Source organism: Hyla sarda, chromosome 6 (assembly GCF_029499605.1).
Source record: "Hyla sarda isolate aHylSar1 chromosome 6, aHylSar1.hap1, whole genome shotgun sequence".
NCBI classification, from domain to species: Eukaryota; Metazoa; Chordata; class Amphibia; order Anura; family Hylidae; genus Hyla; species Hyla sarda.
In genome coordinates this window covers 166,747,452-166,768,964 of record NC_079194.1, presented here as the reverse complement: position 1 = coordinate 166,768,964, position 21,513 = coordinate 166,747,452, and the positions used below count along the sequence as shown (strand labels likewise).

The 21,513-nt window shown below is 47.1% G+C and overlaps 1 protein-coding gene across 2 annotated transcripts in view; it reads right to left on the bottom strand.

Annotated features, from left to right (window-relative positions):
• The window catches only part of GPT2 (glutamic--pyruvic transaminase 2), a 107,047-nt gene that overhangs the window by 30,140 nt on the left and 55,394 nt on the right, over positions 1-21,513 (bottom strand). For both annotated transcript variants that reach the window (XM_056525715.1, XM_056525716.1), the window contains exon 7: positions 5,131-5,267. In XM_056525715.1, the coding sequence (XP_056381690.1) occupies positions 5,131-5,267 (137 nt within the window). The remainder of the gene's footprint in view (positions 1-5,130; positions 5,268-21,513) is intronic.

Here is a 21,513-nt window from a genome sequence, read left to right as displayed (position 1 = left end):
CATTACGTGCAGAGCGATCTCGCTCTGCGCAGTAATGATAGCGGGGTGCTGCAGCAGCGATCCCCGGGGTCCCCAGCAGTGGGACCCCGGCGATCTGACAACTTATCCCCTATCCTTTGGATAGGGGATAAGATGTCTAGGGGAGGAGTACCCCTTTAAGTCTATGAATCGAGCAACAAGGTGCACTCGCAGACTGTGAGTGAAACCTGCTATCACCTGATGTCAGTTATATACATCTGTCCCGCTCCCATTCTATGACACGGGCTCAGGAGCTGACCCTGCGTCATAGCTGATACCTGCCGAGACCCGTGGCTAATGCCAGATATCACTGATCGAAAAAATAAATAAATAAATAAATAAACAGTGAGTGGACCACTGCGGTAAAACCACAGTGTCCCAATCAGCTGAGAGGATGGGCCTTACCTGCCTCCTCGCCATCCGTTCGTTGCTCTGAAGCTCCAGTCAGCCATAGCAGGCTGGAGCAGAAGAGCACCAATAACAATGATCAATGCTATGCTATAGCATAGCATTGAACAGTGTATGAAGTCCAAGGATTGCATGTAATAGTGCCCTATGGGGACTAAAAAATTGTGTGAAAAAAAAAAAGTTAATGTGAACCCCATCCCTAATAAAAGTTTTTATCACTCCCTTTTCCCAATTTAACCCCTTTTGGGTTTTTCCGTTTTCATTTTTTCCTCATCTCCTTCTAAACATCATAACACTTTCAATTTTGCACCTAAAATTACATATTATTTATTATTTTTTGGGCCACCAACATTAGTCCTTTAACCAAAATATCCACGGCGAAGCAAAAAAAAATAAAAATAATTAATTGTGCGAAAAAATTGAAGAAAAAAATGCCATTTTGTAACTTTTGGGGGCTTCCATTTTTACGCAGTCCATTTCCGGTAAAAATTACACATCTTTATTCTGCAGGTCCATACGGTTAAAATGATATCCTACATATATAGGTTTGATTTTGTATTACTTCTAAACTACATGCAGGAAAATTTATACATTTAAAATTGTCATCTTCTGACCCCTATAACGTTTTTATTTTTCCACATACGGTCCGGTATGAGGGCTAATTTTTTGCACCGTGATCTGAAGTTTTTATTGTTACCATTTTTATATTGATCGGACTTTTTGATCGCTTTTTATTCATTTTTTAATGATCAAAAAGTGAGCAAAAATACGCAATTTTGGAATTTTTTTTTGCGTGTACGCCATTGACTGTGCGGTTTAATTAAGGATGTATTTTTATAGTTCGGCCACTTCTGCATGCGGTGATACCACATATATGTTTATTTTTATTTACACAGTTTTTTTTTATGGGAAAAGGGGGTGATTCTTACTTTTATTAGGGAAGGGATTAAATGATCTTTATTAACAACTTTTTTGCAGTGTAATAGACCCCCCCCCCCCCCCCCCCCCCCCCTAGTGGCTATTACACTGCACATACCGATCTCATACACAGATCATTGCCGTGCATTAACACGGCAAAGATCAGTGTTATCGGTGGTCGATTGCTCAAGCCTGGATTTCAGGCTTTGAGCAATCAATCGCTGACCGGACGCGACTGAGGAAGGCAATTTCACTGTGATGGTCCTGATCAGCCTGACTGAGATGCTGGGAAGAGTTTACTTTTATTTTAAACACGGCGATCGACTTTGAACGCCGCATCTAAAGGGTTAATAGCACGCGGCACACCACCCGCTATTAGCCCAGGGTCCTGACTGTCATAAGCCGCCGCGACCGACCGGGTATGACGCGGGGTCACGGCGTGACCCCGCGTTATGGACCGGGCGCAGGGCGTACAGGCACGCCCTGCGTCCTTAAGAGGTTAAAAAAAAAATTATAATATGTAAATAAAAATAAAGATATGTGGTATCGCTGTGTGTAAATGTCTGCCAAACGGAAGCCCCCAAAACTTACAAAATGGCATTTTTTCTTCAATTTCATTGCACAATGATTTTTTTTTCCGTTTCACTGTAGATTTTTTGGGTAAAATTACTGATGTCACCTCAAAGTAGAATTGGTGGCACAAAAAATAAGCCATCATATGGATTTTTAGGTGCAAATTTGAAAGGGTTATGATTTTTAAAAAGGTGAGGAGGAAAAAACTAAAAACCTGTGGTCCTTAAGGGGTTAAAGGGGTAGAATTATTATTTAAAAAAAAAAAAAAAAAAAGAAGCCGACACTATGAAATGGTACAGGGGTCATAAGGGGTGATTAAATGGCACTGGGAGATTCTACTACAATATCGCTTTTTATCATGTTTTATAGGTAATTACACTCTGGAGTGAGTATAGTACAGTGTTCGATCATTTAAAAAGATTGATCCTTTTTTTCCCCAATAGGGGACATCTCTCAATAGCGGACAGTTCTTTCTTCCCAGTGTCCTCTATTGGGAGATTCTACTGTATATATATTTTTTTAATAACTGCTATGGATCACCATATTCTGAGACCAATAACTTATTTCTCTGTCAATAGACCTGTGTAAGGACTTGTTTTTGCACAACAAGTTGCAGACTTTAGTTGTACCAACTCTTATTTTTTTATCACTTTTGAATACATTTTTGTGAAGACAAGAAAAATAGCAATTCTGCTAAGTATTTTTTTCACTGTTGTTCTCTGTATAGGCTAAATATCTGGTAGCCTATACATTTAAGCACATATGGAGAAGCCTGTTTTGTTTGCTTTTAATGGGTTTTCATGAACCTATGACAGCACCACTGAAGAGCATCTCCAAATGCTTGACAGGAAATGTATGTCGAATTACATATGTGTTAAAGTATATTTTTCATTACTGGTTTTCTTCTGCTGGTGTATATGTACATTTCACAAACCAGTGGTGGCTTTTCCCCTTTCTGCTAGGCCCCCTTTTTTGTTAGTGATATAACGCTCAGTTCTTTGCAAGTAATGCAAGAATATAAACATCCTGGTATAGGATTAGTATATAATGAGAAATATATATTTCCCCATATTTGGGGGGAGAGAAATATGGAGGGGTGCTGTCATGGGTTTGTAAAAACCTACTTACTGGTGAGCAATGAATGACCCTTTTACCCCTTTATCCATGACAGCACCCCAGGAGAGTTACACTAGAAAGAAATTGGGACCACCTCCAACAGTTTGCAGCTGAGGCTAGGGCAGACATAGAATTAAGATCAAGTCTGTAATGATTAATAAATGTATGGGGAAAACTCTAGATGGCTGCTCTAAAAATTTGGTTTAGAGAAGCATTGAGCCTTTCTGCCCAGGTGGTAGGCAGTGCCTCGCAAGGACTCCTCTTTAGGGTTCTCAGGATTGTTAAAGAAAAATGGTACAATGTCCAGTTCTGGTGAACCTGTGACACTACTTTTGAAGTAAATCCAGGCAAAGTTCTCATGACAACTCTATCTTTCAGGATTGTGGCATGGAGAGGATTGTGGTGAGGAGTGAAGGCTTACACGGCCTGTACCTCACTAAACCTTCTTGCTGTGGGTATTGCCTCAGAGCTCCTGAAGAGATCGAAAGACATTGGATGCTTAAAGCTCACCAGGATGCTACTTATCCACTCCCAGAGGTTTTTAAAATTAGCATATGCCCTTGCCGAAAGGGATGCAACTGACCAAAACCTCTAGCGTGTAACCCACCGTCTCCAACTCCCTAAATATACCATCAGAGAGGAACCACTCCTGAGCTGCCCAACTGCCAAAGGGAGTTAGTAACATAAGAAAGCTTCATGGGGGATGCCTGCACAAAATTCCAGGTTGCTTCCGAAATGGACCTATATCACCACAGAGCCCCACGGGGCAAGAACCACTGGGGGACCTGCAGCTGCATAGGGAGAAGGATCTTCCAGATCTTCAAGGGACAGCATCCCACTGGGAAATCCTATTCGTTGAAAGAAAACAAACTAAGCATGTGGAAAAGAGTGTTCCTTTTTATCTTCCCAATTTTCCTGTCCAATGGTGAGAATTGCTCTCTTCCAGGGGTGCTGTCATGGGTGAAGGGGTAAAAGTTTAAGTGTTTTTTTTTTCTTTATATTGCATTTTCAACTTTAAGTTTTAGTTCACCTAAGGGACTTGAAAAAGTGAGTTTGTACAATACACTGCAATACTTCTGTACTATGCTACTCTTTAGTGGCTTAAAGGCAGAAGGGCAGGGGCAAAATAGGGACAGAGGGACTGCAGTCACTACTGACTATATCTACAGGATTTAACAGGCACTATTGAAATAATTTTCTATCAGAGCCACTGACATAAGTTGTCAACTTTACCAGCAAGCACTTGTCACATATGGAGCTTCTGGGCCCAATCTATACTCCCTGACTTAAAGGGGTTATCCAGGAAAAAACTTTTTTTTAATATATCAACTGGCTCCAGAAAGTTAAACAGATTTGTAAATTACTTCTATTAAAAAATCTTAATCCTTTCAGTACTTATGAGCTTCTGAAGTTTAGGTTGTTCTTTTCTGTCTAAGTAATCTCTGATGACACGTGTCTCGGGAACCGCCCAGTTTAGAAGAGGTTTGCTATGTGAATTTGCTTCTAAACTGGGCGGTTCCCGAGACTCGTGTCATCAGAGATTACTTAGACAGAAAAGAACAACCTTAACTTCAGAAGCTCATAAGTACTGAAAGGATTAAGATTTTTTAATAGAAGTAATTTACAAATCCGTTTAACTTTCTGGAGCCAGTTGATATTATAAAAAAGTTTTTTCCTGGAATACCCCTTTAACACTTACTTACCTATGTCAGATGCCAGAAAGGGGTTATTAAGTTCTAAAAGGGTAAATTTTAACACAAAGGGGCGGATACCATTATGGAGGTCTCAGCACGAAATGAATACTGCACGAGTAATGTGCTGTTATGCATATGGTCTTTCCTGCACAAACAGAACGCTTCTGGTGCACTCAAGCTGTCCTAATATTGCAGGCATACATACGCCAGGCCATCAAGTAATACTGCATTTTTCCTGCAGCTGCCGTCACATATTGCAACTAAGATCTGTTTGCTGGGAGTGCTGGAGCATCAGCTGCACACCCCCACAGTCACATTTTAGAAAGGGAGCCAATCCTTTTAAAGAGGAGTGTTTACTTATTGGACCAGCTTTACCAAGTTCACTATTGGAGCAAGCACTTACTCTCCCATGTAACCTTTAGAGGTTGAGTGGAAAGAGGCAAGTTCCACATTGTTGCTGTATTCTGGACCCATCTCATAAAGGACTTTTTTGAAGGAATGGAATTGGCAGTCTTTAGAGTAGACGTTGTCCTGATAGACCTAGGAATACACAAAATAAATGTGAATGAGTAGTCACCGCCAGTTGGGAGAGGATTCTCTCAGAATCTTACATTATGTATTTTCAGAACCTAAAATACAAGTGTAGCAACAGCAATCCTCCAGCTCACCGTGTATCCCGCCCGCAGCCCGGACCGTGCTATGGCAAGCACCAAACTGAACAGGGAAAAAAAAAAAGGTGTGAATGTCCAGCACGGGTAAAGTGCAAAAAATTGCACTGAAGGAAGATAAATGACGCGTTTCAAGTGCCAATCTGCACCCTTAAAGCGTATCCATCAGTACAACAAAATTTTTAATTTTTTTTATATATATATCACTCAGTACCTAATCCTGACCATGTACATCTAATGTTTATGTGTCTAGCACTTTTCTTTTTTTATTACACGTTTAATTTAGCTCACTAGTCTGAATTCCTCTCAAAGGGAGGGGGCGTGGTCTCACTGTGCAGGTCTCCGCCCCCTCCCTCAGTATGCTGTCTGCTCACATCTCCCCTTGCATTAGCAAAACTACAACTCCCAGCTTGTCCTCACTGACAGTAGCGGGACACAAGCTGACAGTGGGAAGATATTTCTTCCAGCTGTGAGCTCTGCACTCACAGCTGTCAATCAAAGAAGTGTGTCCATGATGTAGGTGACGCATGGACAAAGCAGGACTAGTATGTGTCCAAGCAGGCGGTTATGTGTCCAAGCAGGCGGGGGGGAGTGGGGGGGTTCAGCTGTTTGACTGGCTTTTTCAGTATGAAACACTGAAAATTTTGTCATGAAAGCAATTGCAAAACCTATTGGTTTTGAATGCTTTACAATATATCAAAGTTGTTTTTTTTTGTCTGACAGTGCACATTTCATCATACATAAAATAAATTGTGAAGCAGTACACATATATAGGGAAACGTGGGGTCAGCCCACTCCAGGTGAACTGGATTGCGGCAGACCTCACGTTTTAACCCCTCACATGATAAAACCCTGATACAACGATGTTGCATATATTTTGTTAATAACAGAACCAGCAAGGCGATATATATATAATATACATAAATAAGTAGATTGTTATGCTTACCATAAAATATTTCTCACAGTATCCATTGGGGGACCCAGAAACTGTGTGTGTGTGTATATGCTGCTGCCACCAGGAGGCTTGACACTAAGCAACAAAAGAAAGTCGGCCCCTCTTAGCAGGATATACCCTGCCTACAGACTCTGAGCTATCAGTTTAGTCCCAAAGCAGTAGGAGAGGACAGACAGGTAAAGAAAAAACAGTAACTGTCAGAGGAAAAAATAGACAAAGATTAACCAAACTAAGCCTCGGACAGGTAACCGAACCAAGGACACCAGAACAAATGGGTGGGTGCTGTGTCCCCCAATGGATCCTCTGAGTAAGATTTTACAGTAAGCATAAAAATCCACTTTTCTTGTTCGGCTCCATTGGGAGACACAGAGACCGTGGGATGTACCAAAAGCAGTCCCCGGGGTGGGAAGACACTTAACTCAGGTGGAAGGCTGGGCAACAGCCGCCTGCAACAGCTTGCGACCCAAACCAGCATCAGCGGATGCAAAGGTATGCACCTAGTAAAATTTTGTAAATGTGTGCAAGGACGACCAGGTGGCTGCCTTACAGATTTGCACTGCCAAAGTCCTATTGCGGAGAACCCAGGAGGCCCCTACAGAACGAGTGGAATGATCTGAGACACGGAAAGGAGTCTTCCCCTTGCAGCGGTACGCTTCCGAGATAGCAGAACGGATCCACTGCGAAACGGTCGCCTTTGAAGCAGGAAGTCCCTTACGACGACCCTCAGTAAGCTACACTGGCAAAAGGAAGAAGTGACTGAAAGGTAAATCCGAATGGCCCGTACCACATCAAGACCGTGAAGCAAACGTTCTCTGGGATGGGACGGAGCTTGACAAAAGAACGGAAGGAAGATATCCTCATTTAGGTGAAAGACGGAGATCACCTTAGGCAAAAAGGACGAGACTGGACGGAAAACAACCTTGTCCTGGTATAAAACCAGGTAGGGAGAATGTCAGGAGAGAGACGCCAGTTCCAAAACTCTCCTAATGGAACGGACTGCAATGAGGAAGGCCACCTTCCAGAAAAGGATACGAAGAGGAAACTCCTGGAGAGGTTCGAAGGGAGTACCCTGCAAGGCACTGAGAACCAGCTTCAGATCCCAAGGGGGAGTAGGGGATCTGTAAGGCAGGGCCGCATGAGCAACACCCTGCAGAAAAGTCCGGATGTTAGGATCGGACGCCAGGGGATGTTGAAAGAGAATGGAAAGAGCCGACACCTGACCCTCAAGGGAACTGAGAGCCAAGCATTGTTCCAGCCCAGACTGTAAAAAGGAAAGAAGTCGTGGGAGGGAGAACACAACTGAAGAGAAGGAGTGAGATTCACACCATTGAAAGTAGGACAGCCAAGTACGGTGATAAATCTTCATGCACTCCTTGATCATAGTGCGGATCACTTGGGGAGAAAAACCATGCCGTCAAATGCAGCAACAGTAAATTGGGGTGGCAAAGGGGACCCTGAGAGAGCAGGTCGGGAAGAACTGGGAGGTAAAGAGGCACGTCGTTCACTAGTCGAACCACGTCGGTGTTCCACGCTCGCCTGGGCCAGTCCGGAGCCATGAGAATAGCGGGGACGCCCTCCACTTTGAGCTTCCTCAGGACCATGGGAAGGAGAGGAAGAGGAGGGAAGAGATAGGGGTAGGGCAAAGTGCGACCAGGAGATCACTACTGTGTCTAGGGCTAGGGCCAGGGGGATCCCGGGACTTCACGAAGGAACTTTGTGGTTGGGGCGGGATGCAAGTAGGTCCACGTCTGGAGTGGCTTAGAGGTTGCAGATCTCTGCAAACACCTCTGGATGAAGAGACCACTCGCCGGGGGTCGGCTGAGGAGAGACTGAAGTAGTCCGCCTCCCAATTTTCCAATCCCGGAATGTGAATCGCCGAGATGGAGGGAACAGAGTTCCACCCAGAGAAGGATCCTGGAGACCTCAACCATCCTGCGAATGCCGCCCTGGAGATTGACATATTCCACAGCCATGGAGTTGTCCTTCTGGACACAAACAGGATGGTCCTGGAGAAGGCGCTCTCAATGGAGGAGACAAAAAGGTAAATTGCCCGAAGTTCCAGGTATTTTGATGGGGAGGACAGCTTCCTGGGAGGACCAATGGCCTTGGACCGTCCGATCCCGTAAAACTCCCCCCCAACCGCTGAGACTGGCATCAGTCGTGATGACCTGCTAGTGGAGGGGCGGAAAGGATCGCCCCTTTCGAAGAAGAGGGGACCGAAGCCACCACAGGAGGGACTGGCGAGTCCTGGGAGGAAGATTGATCCTGCGATCGAGGGATAGCAAAGATTTGTCCCACCGGGACAGAAGAGAAAGTTGAAGAGGTCGACAATGAAACTAGGTGAAGGGAATGGCTTCCATGGCCGCCACCATCCAACCCAGGACTTCCATGCAGAACCGAATGGAAACTGGAACAAGACGCCTGAGAAGAGAAACTCCCGATGACAGAGCACGGCACTTCTCCAGCGGAAGCCGAATTTGGGCGATCGCCGTGTCGAACTTGAGTCCCAAGAAGATCAGAGACTGGGTGGGAATCAGGTTGGACTTATCCTGTTTGGCTGGGTGGTTAATCAGGAAAAGGTCTGAAGAGTGAGACGGAGACTCTTGATTCTGGGCCCTGGTGGGAGCCTTGACCAGGTAGGGGATCACAGACACACCCCAGGCTCGCAGGATGTCTATCATTGCCCCCAGGACCTTGGTGAAGACCGTTGGGGCCGTGGCCAGGCCAAAAGGAAGGGCCAAAAACTGAAAGTAGCCCTCCGGAACTGCGAAGCAGAGATATCGCTGATGTGACGGAAAAATGGTAATGTATGGGTAGGCGTCGGAGGAAAGAACCTTCCCTTGAGTCATGGACACCACTACAGAAGGAGAGACTCCATACGGAAATGACGTAGGAGTAGGTGACGGTTGAGGAGCTTCAGATACAGGATTGGGGCAGATGGAACCCCCTTTCTTGGGGACGACGAACAGATTTGAATATAACCACGAAAAACGCTCCTTGGGAGGAACTGGGACGATCACTCCCTGAGCTTCTCGCTCAGGGAGTGATCGTGCCAGTTCCTCCCAAGGAGCATGACCCCAAGAGTGACCCGAAAAGCCGCCAACAAGGAAGGAGAAAGAGGAGGGGGAGACCAAAAAAAGCGATCCCTTGGAAAAGGAAGCAAACTCGATCCGATAGCCATGTGAAACAACATCTCTGACCCAAGAGTCCTGCACGTGGGCAGACCAAACGTCCCTGGAAAAAGGGACAAATGACCTCCCACCTGAGAAGACCGTTCGGGAGGGGGCGTCCCTTCAGGCAGAGGGAGGCTTTCGTGTGCCCAACTTGGCCGAAAAACATACGGATCGGTTATCCGATTTCCAGGAGGGACGGGCCTTGAGGGAAGGAGCCTTCTCCTGTGAGGACAGCGGTCTGGACGCCCGACCTGAGCCAAAAGATCGAAAGGAGGTCGACTTCCAGCGGGAATAGGTTCGGCGAGGCTTATTCTGCAATAATAAGGAGTTCTTACCTCCAGTAGCCTCGGAGATAATTTCATCCAGGCATTTCCCGAAGAGTCGGGTCCGAGCGAAAGGAAGCTCAGTGAGAGATTGTTGTCCCAGGCCTTGAACCACATGGAGCGACGAAGAGCTACCAGGTTACTTGTGGCAAAAGCTGTACAACGGGCAGACTGCATAGAAGCAGAGCACAAATAGTCTCCAGCATCGGAGAGTTGAAGTGCAAGATCCGCCAAATCTTCCGAAGAGGCCCCGGACAAAATGCCCTGGCGGAGTTGGGAAGCCCAGACAGAAAGGGCTTTGGACACCCAAGCTGAAGCGAAGGCAGGATGCAAAGAAGAACCCGCTGCTTCGAAGGCGAATTTGGCCAGATTTTCAATCCTCGTCTGCCGGGTCCTTAACCTGTTAACCCCTTAAGGACCAGGCCATTTTACACCTTAGGACCGGAGCGTTTTTTGAACATCTGACCACTGTCACTTTAAACATTAATAACTCTGGAATGCTTTTACCTATCATTCTGATTCCGAGATTGTTTTTTCGTGACATATTCTACTTTATGTTATTGGTAAAATTTTGTCGATACTTGCATCGTTTCTTAGTGAAAAATTTCAAAATTTGATGAAAAAAATTGAAAATTTTGCATTTTTCTAACTTTGAAGCTCTCTGCTTGTAAGGAAAATGGATATTCCAAATAAAAAAAAAAATGTATTCACAAATACAATATGTCTACTTTATGTTTGCATCATAAAATTGACAAGTTTTTACTTTTGGAAGACACCAGAGGGCTTCAAAGTTCAGTAGCAATTTTCCAATTTTTACAAAATTTTCAAACTCACTATTTTTCAGGGACCAGTTCAGGTTTGAAGTGGATTTGAAGGGTCTTCATATTAGAAATACCCCACAAATGACCCCATTATAAAAACTGCACCCCCCAAAGTATTCAAAATGACATTCAGTCAGCGTTTTAACCCTTTAGGTGTTTCGCAGAAATAGCAGCAAAGTGAAGGAGAGAATTCACCATCTTCATTTTTTACACTCGCATGTTCTTGTAGACCCAATTTTTGAATTTTTACAAGGGGTAAAAAGAGAAAATTTATACTTATATTTGTAGCCCAAATTCTCTCGAGTAAGGACATACCTCATATGTCTATGTAAAGTGTTCGGCGGGCGCAGCAGAGGGCTCAGAAGTGAAGGAGCGACAAGGGGATTTTGGAGAGTACGTTTTTCTGAAATGGTTTTTGGGGGGCATGTTGCATTTAGGAAGCCCTATGGTACCAGAATAGCAAAAAATCCCCACATGGCATACCATTTTGGAAACTAGACCCCTTGGGGAACAAAACAAGGGGTAAAGTGAACCTTAATACCCCACAGGTGTTTCACAACTTTTGCATATGTAAAAAAAAATATATTTTTTTTCACTAAAATGTGTGTTTCCCCCCAAATTTCACATTTTTGCAACGGTTAATAGCAGAAAATACCCCCCAAAATTTGTAACCCCATCTCTTCTGAGTATGAAGGTACCCCATAAGAGGACCTGAAGTGCACTACGGGCGAACTACAATGCTCAGAAGAGAAGGAGTCATATTTGGCTTTTGGAAAGCAAATTTTGGTCGGGGGGCATGTCGCATTTAGGAAGCCCCTATGGTGCCACAACAGCAAAAAACCCTCACATGGCATACCATTTTGGAAACAAGACCCCTTGAGGAACGTAACAAGGGGTACAGTGAGCATTTACCCCCCACTGGTGTCTGTCAGAACTTTGGAACAGTGGGCTGTACAAAATGTTTAATTTGCACAGCCCACTGTTCCAAACATCTGTCAGACACCAGTGGGGTGTAAATTCTCACTGCACCCCTCATTACATTCCGTGAGGGGTGTAGTTTCCGAAATGGGGTCACATGTGGTTTTTTTTTTTTTTTGCGTTTGTCAAAACCGCTGTAACAATCAGCCACCCCTGTGCAAATCACCTCAAATGTACATGGTGCACTCTCCCTTCTGGGCCTTGTTGTGCGCCCCCAGAGAACTTTGCGCCCACTTATGGGGTATCTCCGTAGTCGGGAGAAATTGCATTACAAATTTTGGGGGGCATTTTTCCCTTTTACCTCTTGTCAAAATGAACAGTATAGGGCAACACCAGCGTGTTAGTGTAAAAAATTTATTTTTTTACACTAACATGCTGTTGTAGACCCCAACTTCACCTTTTCATAAGGGGTTAAAGGAGAAAAAGCCCCCCAAAATTTGTAACACAATTTCTCCCGAGTACGGCGATACCCCATATGTGACCCTATTATGTTGCCTTGAAATACGACAGGGCTCCAAAGTAAGAGCGCCATGCGCATTTGAGGCCTGAATTAGGGATTTGCATAGGGGTGGATATAGGGGTATTCTACGCCAGTGATTCCCAAACAGGGTGCCTCCAGCTGTTGCAAAACTCCCAGCATGCTTGGACAGTCAACGGCTGTCCAGCAATACTGGGAGTTGTTGTTTTGCAACAGCTGGAGGCTCCATTTTGGAAACAGTGGCGTACCGGACATTTTCATTTTTATTGGGGAGGGGAGGGGGGCTGTGTAGGGGAATGTGTATATGTAGTGTTTTTTACTTTTTATTTTGTGTTAGTGTAGTGTAGTGTTTTTAGGGTGCAGTCACACGGACGGGGGATTACAGCGAGTTCCCGCTGCGAGTTTGAGCTGCCGCGCAAAATTTGCTGCATCGCAAACTGGCAGCCTGATACTCACTGTAAGCCCCCTGCCCATGTGAATGTACCCTGTACATTCACAAGGGGGGGGGGGGACCTCCAGCTGTTGCAAAACTACAACTCCCAGCATGCACAGTTTATCAGTGCATGCTGGTAGTTATAGTTTTGCAACAGCTGGAGGCACACGGCTGGGAAACACTGAGTTAGGAAACAGACAATGTTTCCCAACCAGTGTGCCTCCAGTTGTTGCAAAACCACAACTCCCAGCATTCTCAGGCATGCTGGGAGTAGTAGTTCGGCAACATCTGGCTCTAAAGATGTTGCCGAACTACAACGCCCAGCATGCTGGGAGTTGTAGTTTTGCAACATCTGGACGACTACAGTTTGCAGACCACTAATACAGTGGTTCCCAATCTGTGCCCTTCCAGATGTTGCAAAACTACAACTCCCAGTATGCCAAAACTGTCCAGGCATGCTGGGAGTTGTAGTTCTGCAACATCTGAAGGGGCAGATGTTACAGAACTACAACTCCCAGCATGCCTGGACAGTAAGGGCATGCTGAGGATGTGTAGTTTTGCAACATCTGGAAGGGCACAGTGGTCTCTAAACTGTGGACCTCCAGATGTTGCAAAACTACAACTCCCAGCATGCCCAGACACCAAGGGCTGTCTGGGCATGCTGGGAGTTGTAGTTTACAGGGTCCCATTACAGCAATGCGTGTCGCTTTACGGCGACGTGCATTGCTGTAAAGGGACCGGCCGCGGCTGAAGATCTACTCACCTGTCGCCGCCGCCATCTTCCTCGCCGGGATCCGGGTCTTCAGGGACGAGGTAAGTACCGGGGCCGGTCCCCAGCACTCCCCCGTCCCCCACCGCATCCTCTGGTCTTCCTCCCGTCCTCTCCGGACTTCCAGGGGCCGGGCAGGACGGGAGGAAGTAACCGCCCCCCCTCCTGCGATTGGTCGGTTAACTAACCGACGGATCGCAGGGGATCGGAGGAGGTGGCAGGCTTGCCACCTCGCTCCTAGACTCCAGCATGGTCCTGGCTGTCTGTGACAGCCGGGATCATGCGAAATTACCGGGCGGTCGGGTCCCAGAGACCCGATCAGCCCGGTAGCGCCGCAGATCGCAAGGGCGATTTCCCTTGCGATTTGCGGCAATCGCCGACATGGGGGGCCTACATGGCCCCCCTCGGCGTTTGCCCTGGATGCCTGCTGAAGGATTTCAGCAGGCATCCGCTTCCGATCTCTGCCCGGCGAGCGGCAGAGATCGGAAATACAACAGGACGTTCTCTAACGTCCTTGGGCATTAAAGCCCAGGTAGTGAGGACGTTAGAGAACGTCCTATGTCCTTAACAGGTTAAGGACCCATGACGTACTGATACGTCATGAGTTCGCTCCCGTTCTATAACGCGGGGCTGTTCCAGAACGCGAGGCGTCATAGCGGGTCAGGCCCGGCCTCTAACAACGTCCGGGACACGTGGCTAATAGCATGCGGCACTGATCGCAGTGCCGCACGCTATTAACCCTTTAGACGCAGCGTTCAAAAATGATTGCCGCGTCTAAAGGGAAACTAAAATGTTGCCGGTTAGCTCAGGGAGCTGTTCGGGATTGCCGCGGCGAAATCACAGCATCCTGTACAGCTTACAGAACAGCCGGAGGGTCCCTACTTGCCTCCTTGCTGTCCGATCGCCGAAATGCTGCTCAGTGCCTGAGATCCAGACATGAGCAGTCAAGCGGCAGAATCATCGATCAATGGTTTCCTATGAGAAACCATTTAACGATGTAAAAGATCAGTATGTGAAGTGTTATAGCCACCTATGGGAGCTATAACACTGCAAAAAAAAGAAGTGAATAAAGATCATTTAACCCCTTCCCTAATAAAAGTTTGAATCACCTCTTTTTTTCCCCCATTTAAAAAAACAAAACTGTATATAAAAATACGTGGTATCGCTAGGTGCGGAAATGTCAGCACTACGCTGTCCCCATCGGGGTAAATACTCACATGCGGTGCCCTCCTCTTCCTCCTGTTTGTTGCGGCCGCCGGCGCTGACACTCTATACTGTGCGGTATCCCTATGCCCGGGCTGCAAAAGGGAAACAAAATAAACTTTAACGCATGTCCCGACGTCAGCCTTACGCTGGATACGGGAACGTTGGACAGCCGTCAGCATATCACCGGCCGCAGCGAGGTTCTGCCTCGGTCGGTAATAGGCTGAGCCCACTGTCATGTAAGAAGCCGGCTTCTTACATGACAGTGGGCTCAGCCTATCACCGGCCGATGCGGAACCTCGCTGCGGCCGGAGATAGGCTGATGGCTGTCCGACGTTCCTGTCCCCAGGAAGCAGGTGAGGCCGGTACCGGACCAATGGGAGGTGAGTTAAAGTTTATTTTTTGCAGCCCGGGCATAGGGATACCACACAGTATAGAGTATCAGCGCCGGCGGCCGCAACTAACAGGAGGACCAGGAGGGAAGCGCTTGCGGGTGATATGCGAGTATTTACCCTGATGGGGACAGCACAGCGCTGGGCTGATACTTAATTTGGGGGGCAGAACAGCGCTCGCTGGTCACATATGATTAGTTAGGAATGATTAGTGGGGATAGCGAAGCTCTGGGCTGATCATTCATTCCCGAGGGGGAGGGGCAAAAACGGTATTGCGGTATGGGTTAAGATTAAAATTTCAGTATTCGGTATGAACCGGTATACTGCCAAGCCCTAGTCCGAATTATAAAAATATGTCCTTAATTAAACCGCACGGTTAATGGCATACGTGCAAAAAAATTGTGCATTATTGGTCACTTTTTATATCATGAAAAAAAAATGAATAAAAAGCGATCAAAAAGTCCGATCAGTACAAACATGGTACCGCTAAAAACTTCAGATGACGGCGCAAAAAATTTGCCCTCATACTCCCCCATAAGCGTATAAAAAAGTTATAGGGGTCAGAAGATGACAATTTTAAATGTATAAATTATTCTGCATGTATTTATGATTTTTTGCACAAGTACGACAAAATCAAACCTACATAAGTTGGGTATCATTTTAATCGTATGGACCTACAGAATAAAGAGGTGTCATTTTTACCGAAAAATGTACTGTGTAGAAACGGAAGCCTCCAAGTGTTAAAAATGGAATTTTTTTTTTCAATTTTGTCTCACAATTATTATTTTTTTCAGTTTCGACGTAGATTTTTGGGTAAAATGACTAATGTCACTGCAAAGTAGAATTGATGGCACAAAAAATAAGCCATCATATGGATTTTTAGGTGCAAAATTGAAAGAGTTATGATTTTTTAAATGTAAGGTGGAAAAAACAAAAATGAAAAAACGGAAAACCCCCGGGTCTTTAAGGGGTTAAAAGGATGCTGCATCCACCAAAGGTAGAGTAGTCGCTTTCGACAGACGGGAAACCGGAGGATCCACAGTCAGTGGAGATGTCCATTTCGCAATGAGGTCCTGGGCAAAGGAAACAGCGCCTGAACCTTCTTAGTCCTTTGAAAGACTTTGTCTGGATGCTGCCATGCTGTTTCCAGTAAAGTGTCAAATTCAGCATAAGAGCTGAAAACCTTAGGAAAGTGACGGGATCGTTGAAAGGAAACTTCTGGAGCTAGGTCCGAAGTTCCAGGATCCTCTAGGTGGAAGGTGTCCCTAATGGCAGAGAACAAGTTGTCTACAATGTCGGAAGCGCTGGCTCGGTCCTCTAGATCAGAGGCAGAACCTGACGCCTCATCTTTCAGCTCCCCAGGAGAGTGGGAGCGGGTGGAGGCAGCCTTAGATGAAGGCGAAATGGACCGAGCACGCAGACCTGGGACGGCGACCCTTAGAATATGAGATTTTTAGACACCTTTTTACCGAGTACTAACAGCCATACACCTGACTAACTCTACACTACACCCCATTACATTTCTTACACTATATATTTCACTTTCATTACCAAATCCAGTCCAGTTTTCCCTTTTTCAGACATCCATGTCCACTATTTACCGTGTTTTATTTGTTTCCCATTTCCCTATAAATATGGAGTCATTAATCCAAGACCCCAGATCACTGAGGGAGGACTTAGATGGTCCGAAACGTGTTTGATTTATCCTACTTAGACCACCTAACTACCATCATCCATTACAGTCACAGACCAAGAAACGATCTATTGACTGTATAATCATCAGCAGCTGTACATTGCATTACCGGAGCGCGCTCCTCCATGTGGATTCACAACATCCTTAGAAGAAGCTTCACTCATCTGGGTGGCTTGTCTGTCGGCAGGCAGACTTTGCCACCTAAAGTTTGATCAATGCCGAGAACCAAAAAAAGGACACTATACCCCCTCCCTGCACGGATAAGGTGTCGTGGGAGTTGTACTGTGCACCTGTGGCTTTATACTGCGGCTGCTGTGTCGCTATCTAATTACGCTAGAGCTATTTTAAAGCACTTTATTGGTGGGCACCGAACTGCGATCATCAGCGCTCTGTTACAGCGCAAGTGGACATCAAGCTGTATTTTCTAGCACTCCCTTGACGTCAGTACTGCCGTATTTGAAGACATCTAATAGTTACAACTAACAATAACAGAGCTTGCTTTTCTTCTCTTTTGTATCTATTCCTGGACTGCAGGCCTGTGATCTCCAATAGGGAGACATTTCTTAGTAGGTGAATTTTTAGGGGCTACATCATTATTATTTATTTGTTTTTTATTTACATTATATGGAAAGGACTACTAGGATCCAGTACCCTCCATAAAAGTGTTGTATTGTTGATATACACTATTTTATGTGTACATGTTTATATCCTGGACATGTTAATCTATCAATTTTAGTAATTCACCTACACTAAAAAGGAGATTTTTTTGTGCTCACCGTAAAATCTCTCTCGTAGCTTTCATTGGGGGACACCTTACTCATGGGTATATGCTCTTGCCACTAGGAGGTGCTGACACTGGGCAAAAAAGCTGGCTCCTCCCTGGCAGGATATACCCGCTCACCTGCAGTGAGGAAATCCGTTTTGTCACAAAGCAGTAGGAGAAGCCAACAAAGGCATATGTCCGAAGGACCCTAAAAAGGAATCCCGGATAAACAACCCAAGAACCGGAACGAATTGTCCGGAAAAAGATGAAGATATGGGCGGGTGCGGTGTCCCCCAATGAAAGCTACGAGAAAGACTTTACGTTGAGTACAAAAAAAAAATCTCCTTTTCTCGGTCGCTCTTCATTGGGGGACACCTTACTCATGGGACGTACAAAAGCAGTCCCCTAGGGTGGGAAAAAATACCACCAGAGAAAAGGAATCAGTCCAGAGACTGAAAGCACTTCTGCGAAAAAATATCCGGAGGAGTCTTGGCCGGAACACTACACATACCCAAGACCTGAACCGTCACCCAGGCCCAAGGAAATGGAAGAGCCGCCTAAAAAGAAGACATGCCACAGAATCCTAGGACAGAGTCCAAGCCAAGGAGACCAACCAGCCTTAGACTCGGTGGTCCAAGCGGACCAGAGCACACTAAAGAAACATCCCGCCAGAAGGGGAACGGAGGGAGAACAAAATGAGAACCTAGCTGGGAATCTCAGGGTCTGGGCACTGAAAGGCTTCTGTGGCAGTGCAATACAACTGACAAGGACAAGGGGGAAGGAAGAACGCACCCTTCCAGGTAGACTGTACAAACTTCAACAAAGAAGAGAGCCAAGCTGCGATAGTGGACAGGAAGACCATGAGCCTAGGCAGGAAAAGGAACCTGTGGAAAGCATTCAGTAAAAACCAAGGGCCCCGCCAGATACTCCACCTATACCGTGGGAACACCGAGGCGGCAACGTCTGGGCGGCAGAAAAGAATCAACAAAATAGTCCCTTCAGAAGAGGGAAAACAAGGGTGGACAAGAGGAAAACTCAAGTACAGACCCACGCCAAGAATCCTGAGCCCCGCACCCCGTATAAAAAGGGGATTGCACAGCAAGTGCAGGAGGAGCAGGGAAATGTCGCCACACAGCCACGGAATAAGTACTGGGAGGATGGAAACCCCCAGGCTCCAATGGTAACCCATCGCCGTCTGGAGGAGCCACCTTGTGTCCCAAGCGGGATCAGAATTCAGTACTCTGTATCTGGGCAAAAGGCACAAGACATGTGGGGAGCCATTCCAGATAGTGACGAGTAGATACCTGAGCCATTCTGGACAAAAACCTAGGGAAAACACCCCTGGAGGCATAGGGAGGAGCTGAACTGACTGGCGCCCCAGCAGGCCCCATGGCAGAATAGAAGTACTCAACCGCCGCAGAACTGCGGAAACAAAATCACCGGAACTCCTGAGGCACACCCCACCGACAAAAGGAAGGTGGGCTCCACACCTACAGGGTGGGCGTAGCATACGTAGGAACACAGACATGGGAACCCTCCAACAGCAGTGGGGTACTAAGACTGCGGACACAAACTAAGAGACTCAAGGGACCAACAGGAAGGGAGGTATGCCACGAGCAGACCAACAGTGCAACCTAAGAAGGGAGAACAGAGTGATGCTGCCGTTGCTGAGAAAAGCCCTGGGACCTGCAGAAAAGAAGCCTCCACCCCATCTCCTAATGGTGCCAGACACCAAGGCTGTAGACACAGACTCAGGAGATGAATAAGGAGCGTGGAGCAGCAGCATGTAGACCAAGAAGGTAACCCTGGAAACCTAGTATGTGGTGCCTTGTATAAGGCCCAAGGGGTAAGATGGGGAGATTCACTCGAAACCATCTCATGGCAGTGGGTAACCTGAACTACCGTCCACAGGTGAAAGGGTACGGTAGGTGAACCAACATCGTAGAAAGCAATGTGGAAAAACAGTCTGGCCGGCAGGTATAGGAGTCCTGAGCACCCAGGGTCACTCCAGACAACCTTTCCCAGAAGGCGGGGTACTAGAGTGCGGCCCAACCAAGGGGCACCCTGGTGCTGTAGAAAACCAGCAGGCGAGGGAATGTCCGACTGGCAGCAATCCTTTATACCTGTAGTGATACACCCCAGAAGCCTCACCTAGCCGGGAGGCACGAGAAACCTGGCTATGTCCGCGGCAGCCCAGAGGTCAAAGACCGATGGCGGCGGCAACAGTGGAGACAGAAGCCAGGATGAACAAGAACCCCAGGCGGATGGCGAAAAAGGTAAGGTAAGAGATAACTGTGCCCTTTGCCATAGGTGGGAGGGCGGGGAGGCCGAGAAACCCACCTCATGGGAGAGGTTGTGCGGCAGGCATGCAGACAACTGTCTGGCTTACCGGTATGGATAAATAGTGGACCGCGAGACACTCTGTCGGGCACCACACGCAGCGGTGAGGTACCGGAACTCCAGCAGCAGATACAATAGCTGTGAGATGTAGTAAACCATGCAGACCACTGTCTGGCCTACTGGCATGGAACCAGAATGGACAGCGATTCATCCCGTCAAACACCTCACCCTGCAGCAAGGCACCGGAAGTCCAAACGCAAAAACACCCGCAATGCGATGTACGGTAGGTGAAGCAGAAACTTAAGCAGACCACTATTTAGCTTACTGTCATGAGTCCATAGACGACAACGAGACATATGGTCGGCACCTCGCACGGAAGTGAGGAACCGAAACTTCAGCCGCAGAGACATCAGCCAGGTATCGTATGACAGGTGAAGAAGGTAACCGTGCTGACCACATCTGGTCTACTGGACCGGGACCGTAGGAAAAAAACGAGACAGTCCATCAGTCACCACACCCAGAAGTGAGGCACCGGAACTGGAGCAGCAGATACATCAGCCGTGTGACGGGCGGTGCAGTAAACCACTCAGACCACTGTCTGGCGCACTGGTATGGGTCCAAAGGAGACAACTATTCATCGGGTCCGCAGGACACACTGGGTCAGTTCATCGTATACTGCACCAAGCAGTGGGGTATAGGAACTCCAGCCACAAATACATCCGCCGCGAGACAGGCGGCAGAGGAAACCATGCAGACCCCTGTCTGGCGTACTGGTATGGGTCCATAGTATACAATGAGACATAGGGTTCCGCAAGGCACACTGGGTCAGTTCTTTGTATACTGCACTCAGCAGTGGGGTATCGGAACTCCAGCCACAGATACATCAGCCGTGTGACAGGTGGCAGAGGAAACCATGCAGACCACTGTCTGGCGTACTGGTATGGGTCCGTAGTAGACAACGAGACATAGGGTCCCGCAAGGCACACTGGGTCAGTTCTTTGTATACTGCACTCAGCAGTGGGGTATGGGAACTCCAGCCACAGATACATCAGCCGTGTGACAGGCGGCAGAGTAAAAACATGTAGACCACTATCTGGCATACTGGTATAGGTCCGTAGTAGACATAGGGCCCTGCAGAGCACACTGGATCAGTCCTTCGTATACTGTACTCAGCAGTAGGGTATTGGAACTCCGGCCACGGGTATGTCAGCCGTGTGATGTGTGATAGGTGGCAGAGGAAACCATGCAGACCGCCGTGAATGACTGGTATGGGTCCCTAGAAGACTACCAGCAGTCCAGCAGTGGGGCGCCGGAGAGTCAGCAGCTGCCGTGGCAGCTGTGAGATGAGTAACCGGCGAGACCACTGTTTGGCACCGTGATATCAGGTCCAAGCCATGCCTACGCAGGGATATCCCCTTGGAGATCTAGGAGCTGGATGGAGCTCTAGATGCCGTAGCCTGTGGAGAAGGGATCACACAGCAGGAAATGCCAAGAACAACCGAGGATGGGTGGTCGGCAGACATGACAGATGAGGAACCTCAAAGAGACCTGAGGGTCTGTCAGAAACGTCAAGGAGAATGCATGAAAATATCCCCTATAGTTGCTCAGGGACCGTACATCCATAGCAACAACCTGCCACGGCAACAATGCAGGGATAGGGACACCAGAGGGAACGGTAAGCAGCTCACGCACAGGTGTACAGTGCATATGGCTGTCAGGCCAAGGCTGCAATAAAATCAGGGTGCGATTACAAGAATTGGCCACAAGAGGGCGCCAAACTACACCAAATGGTCAGCG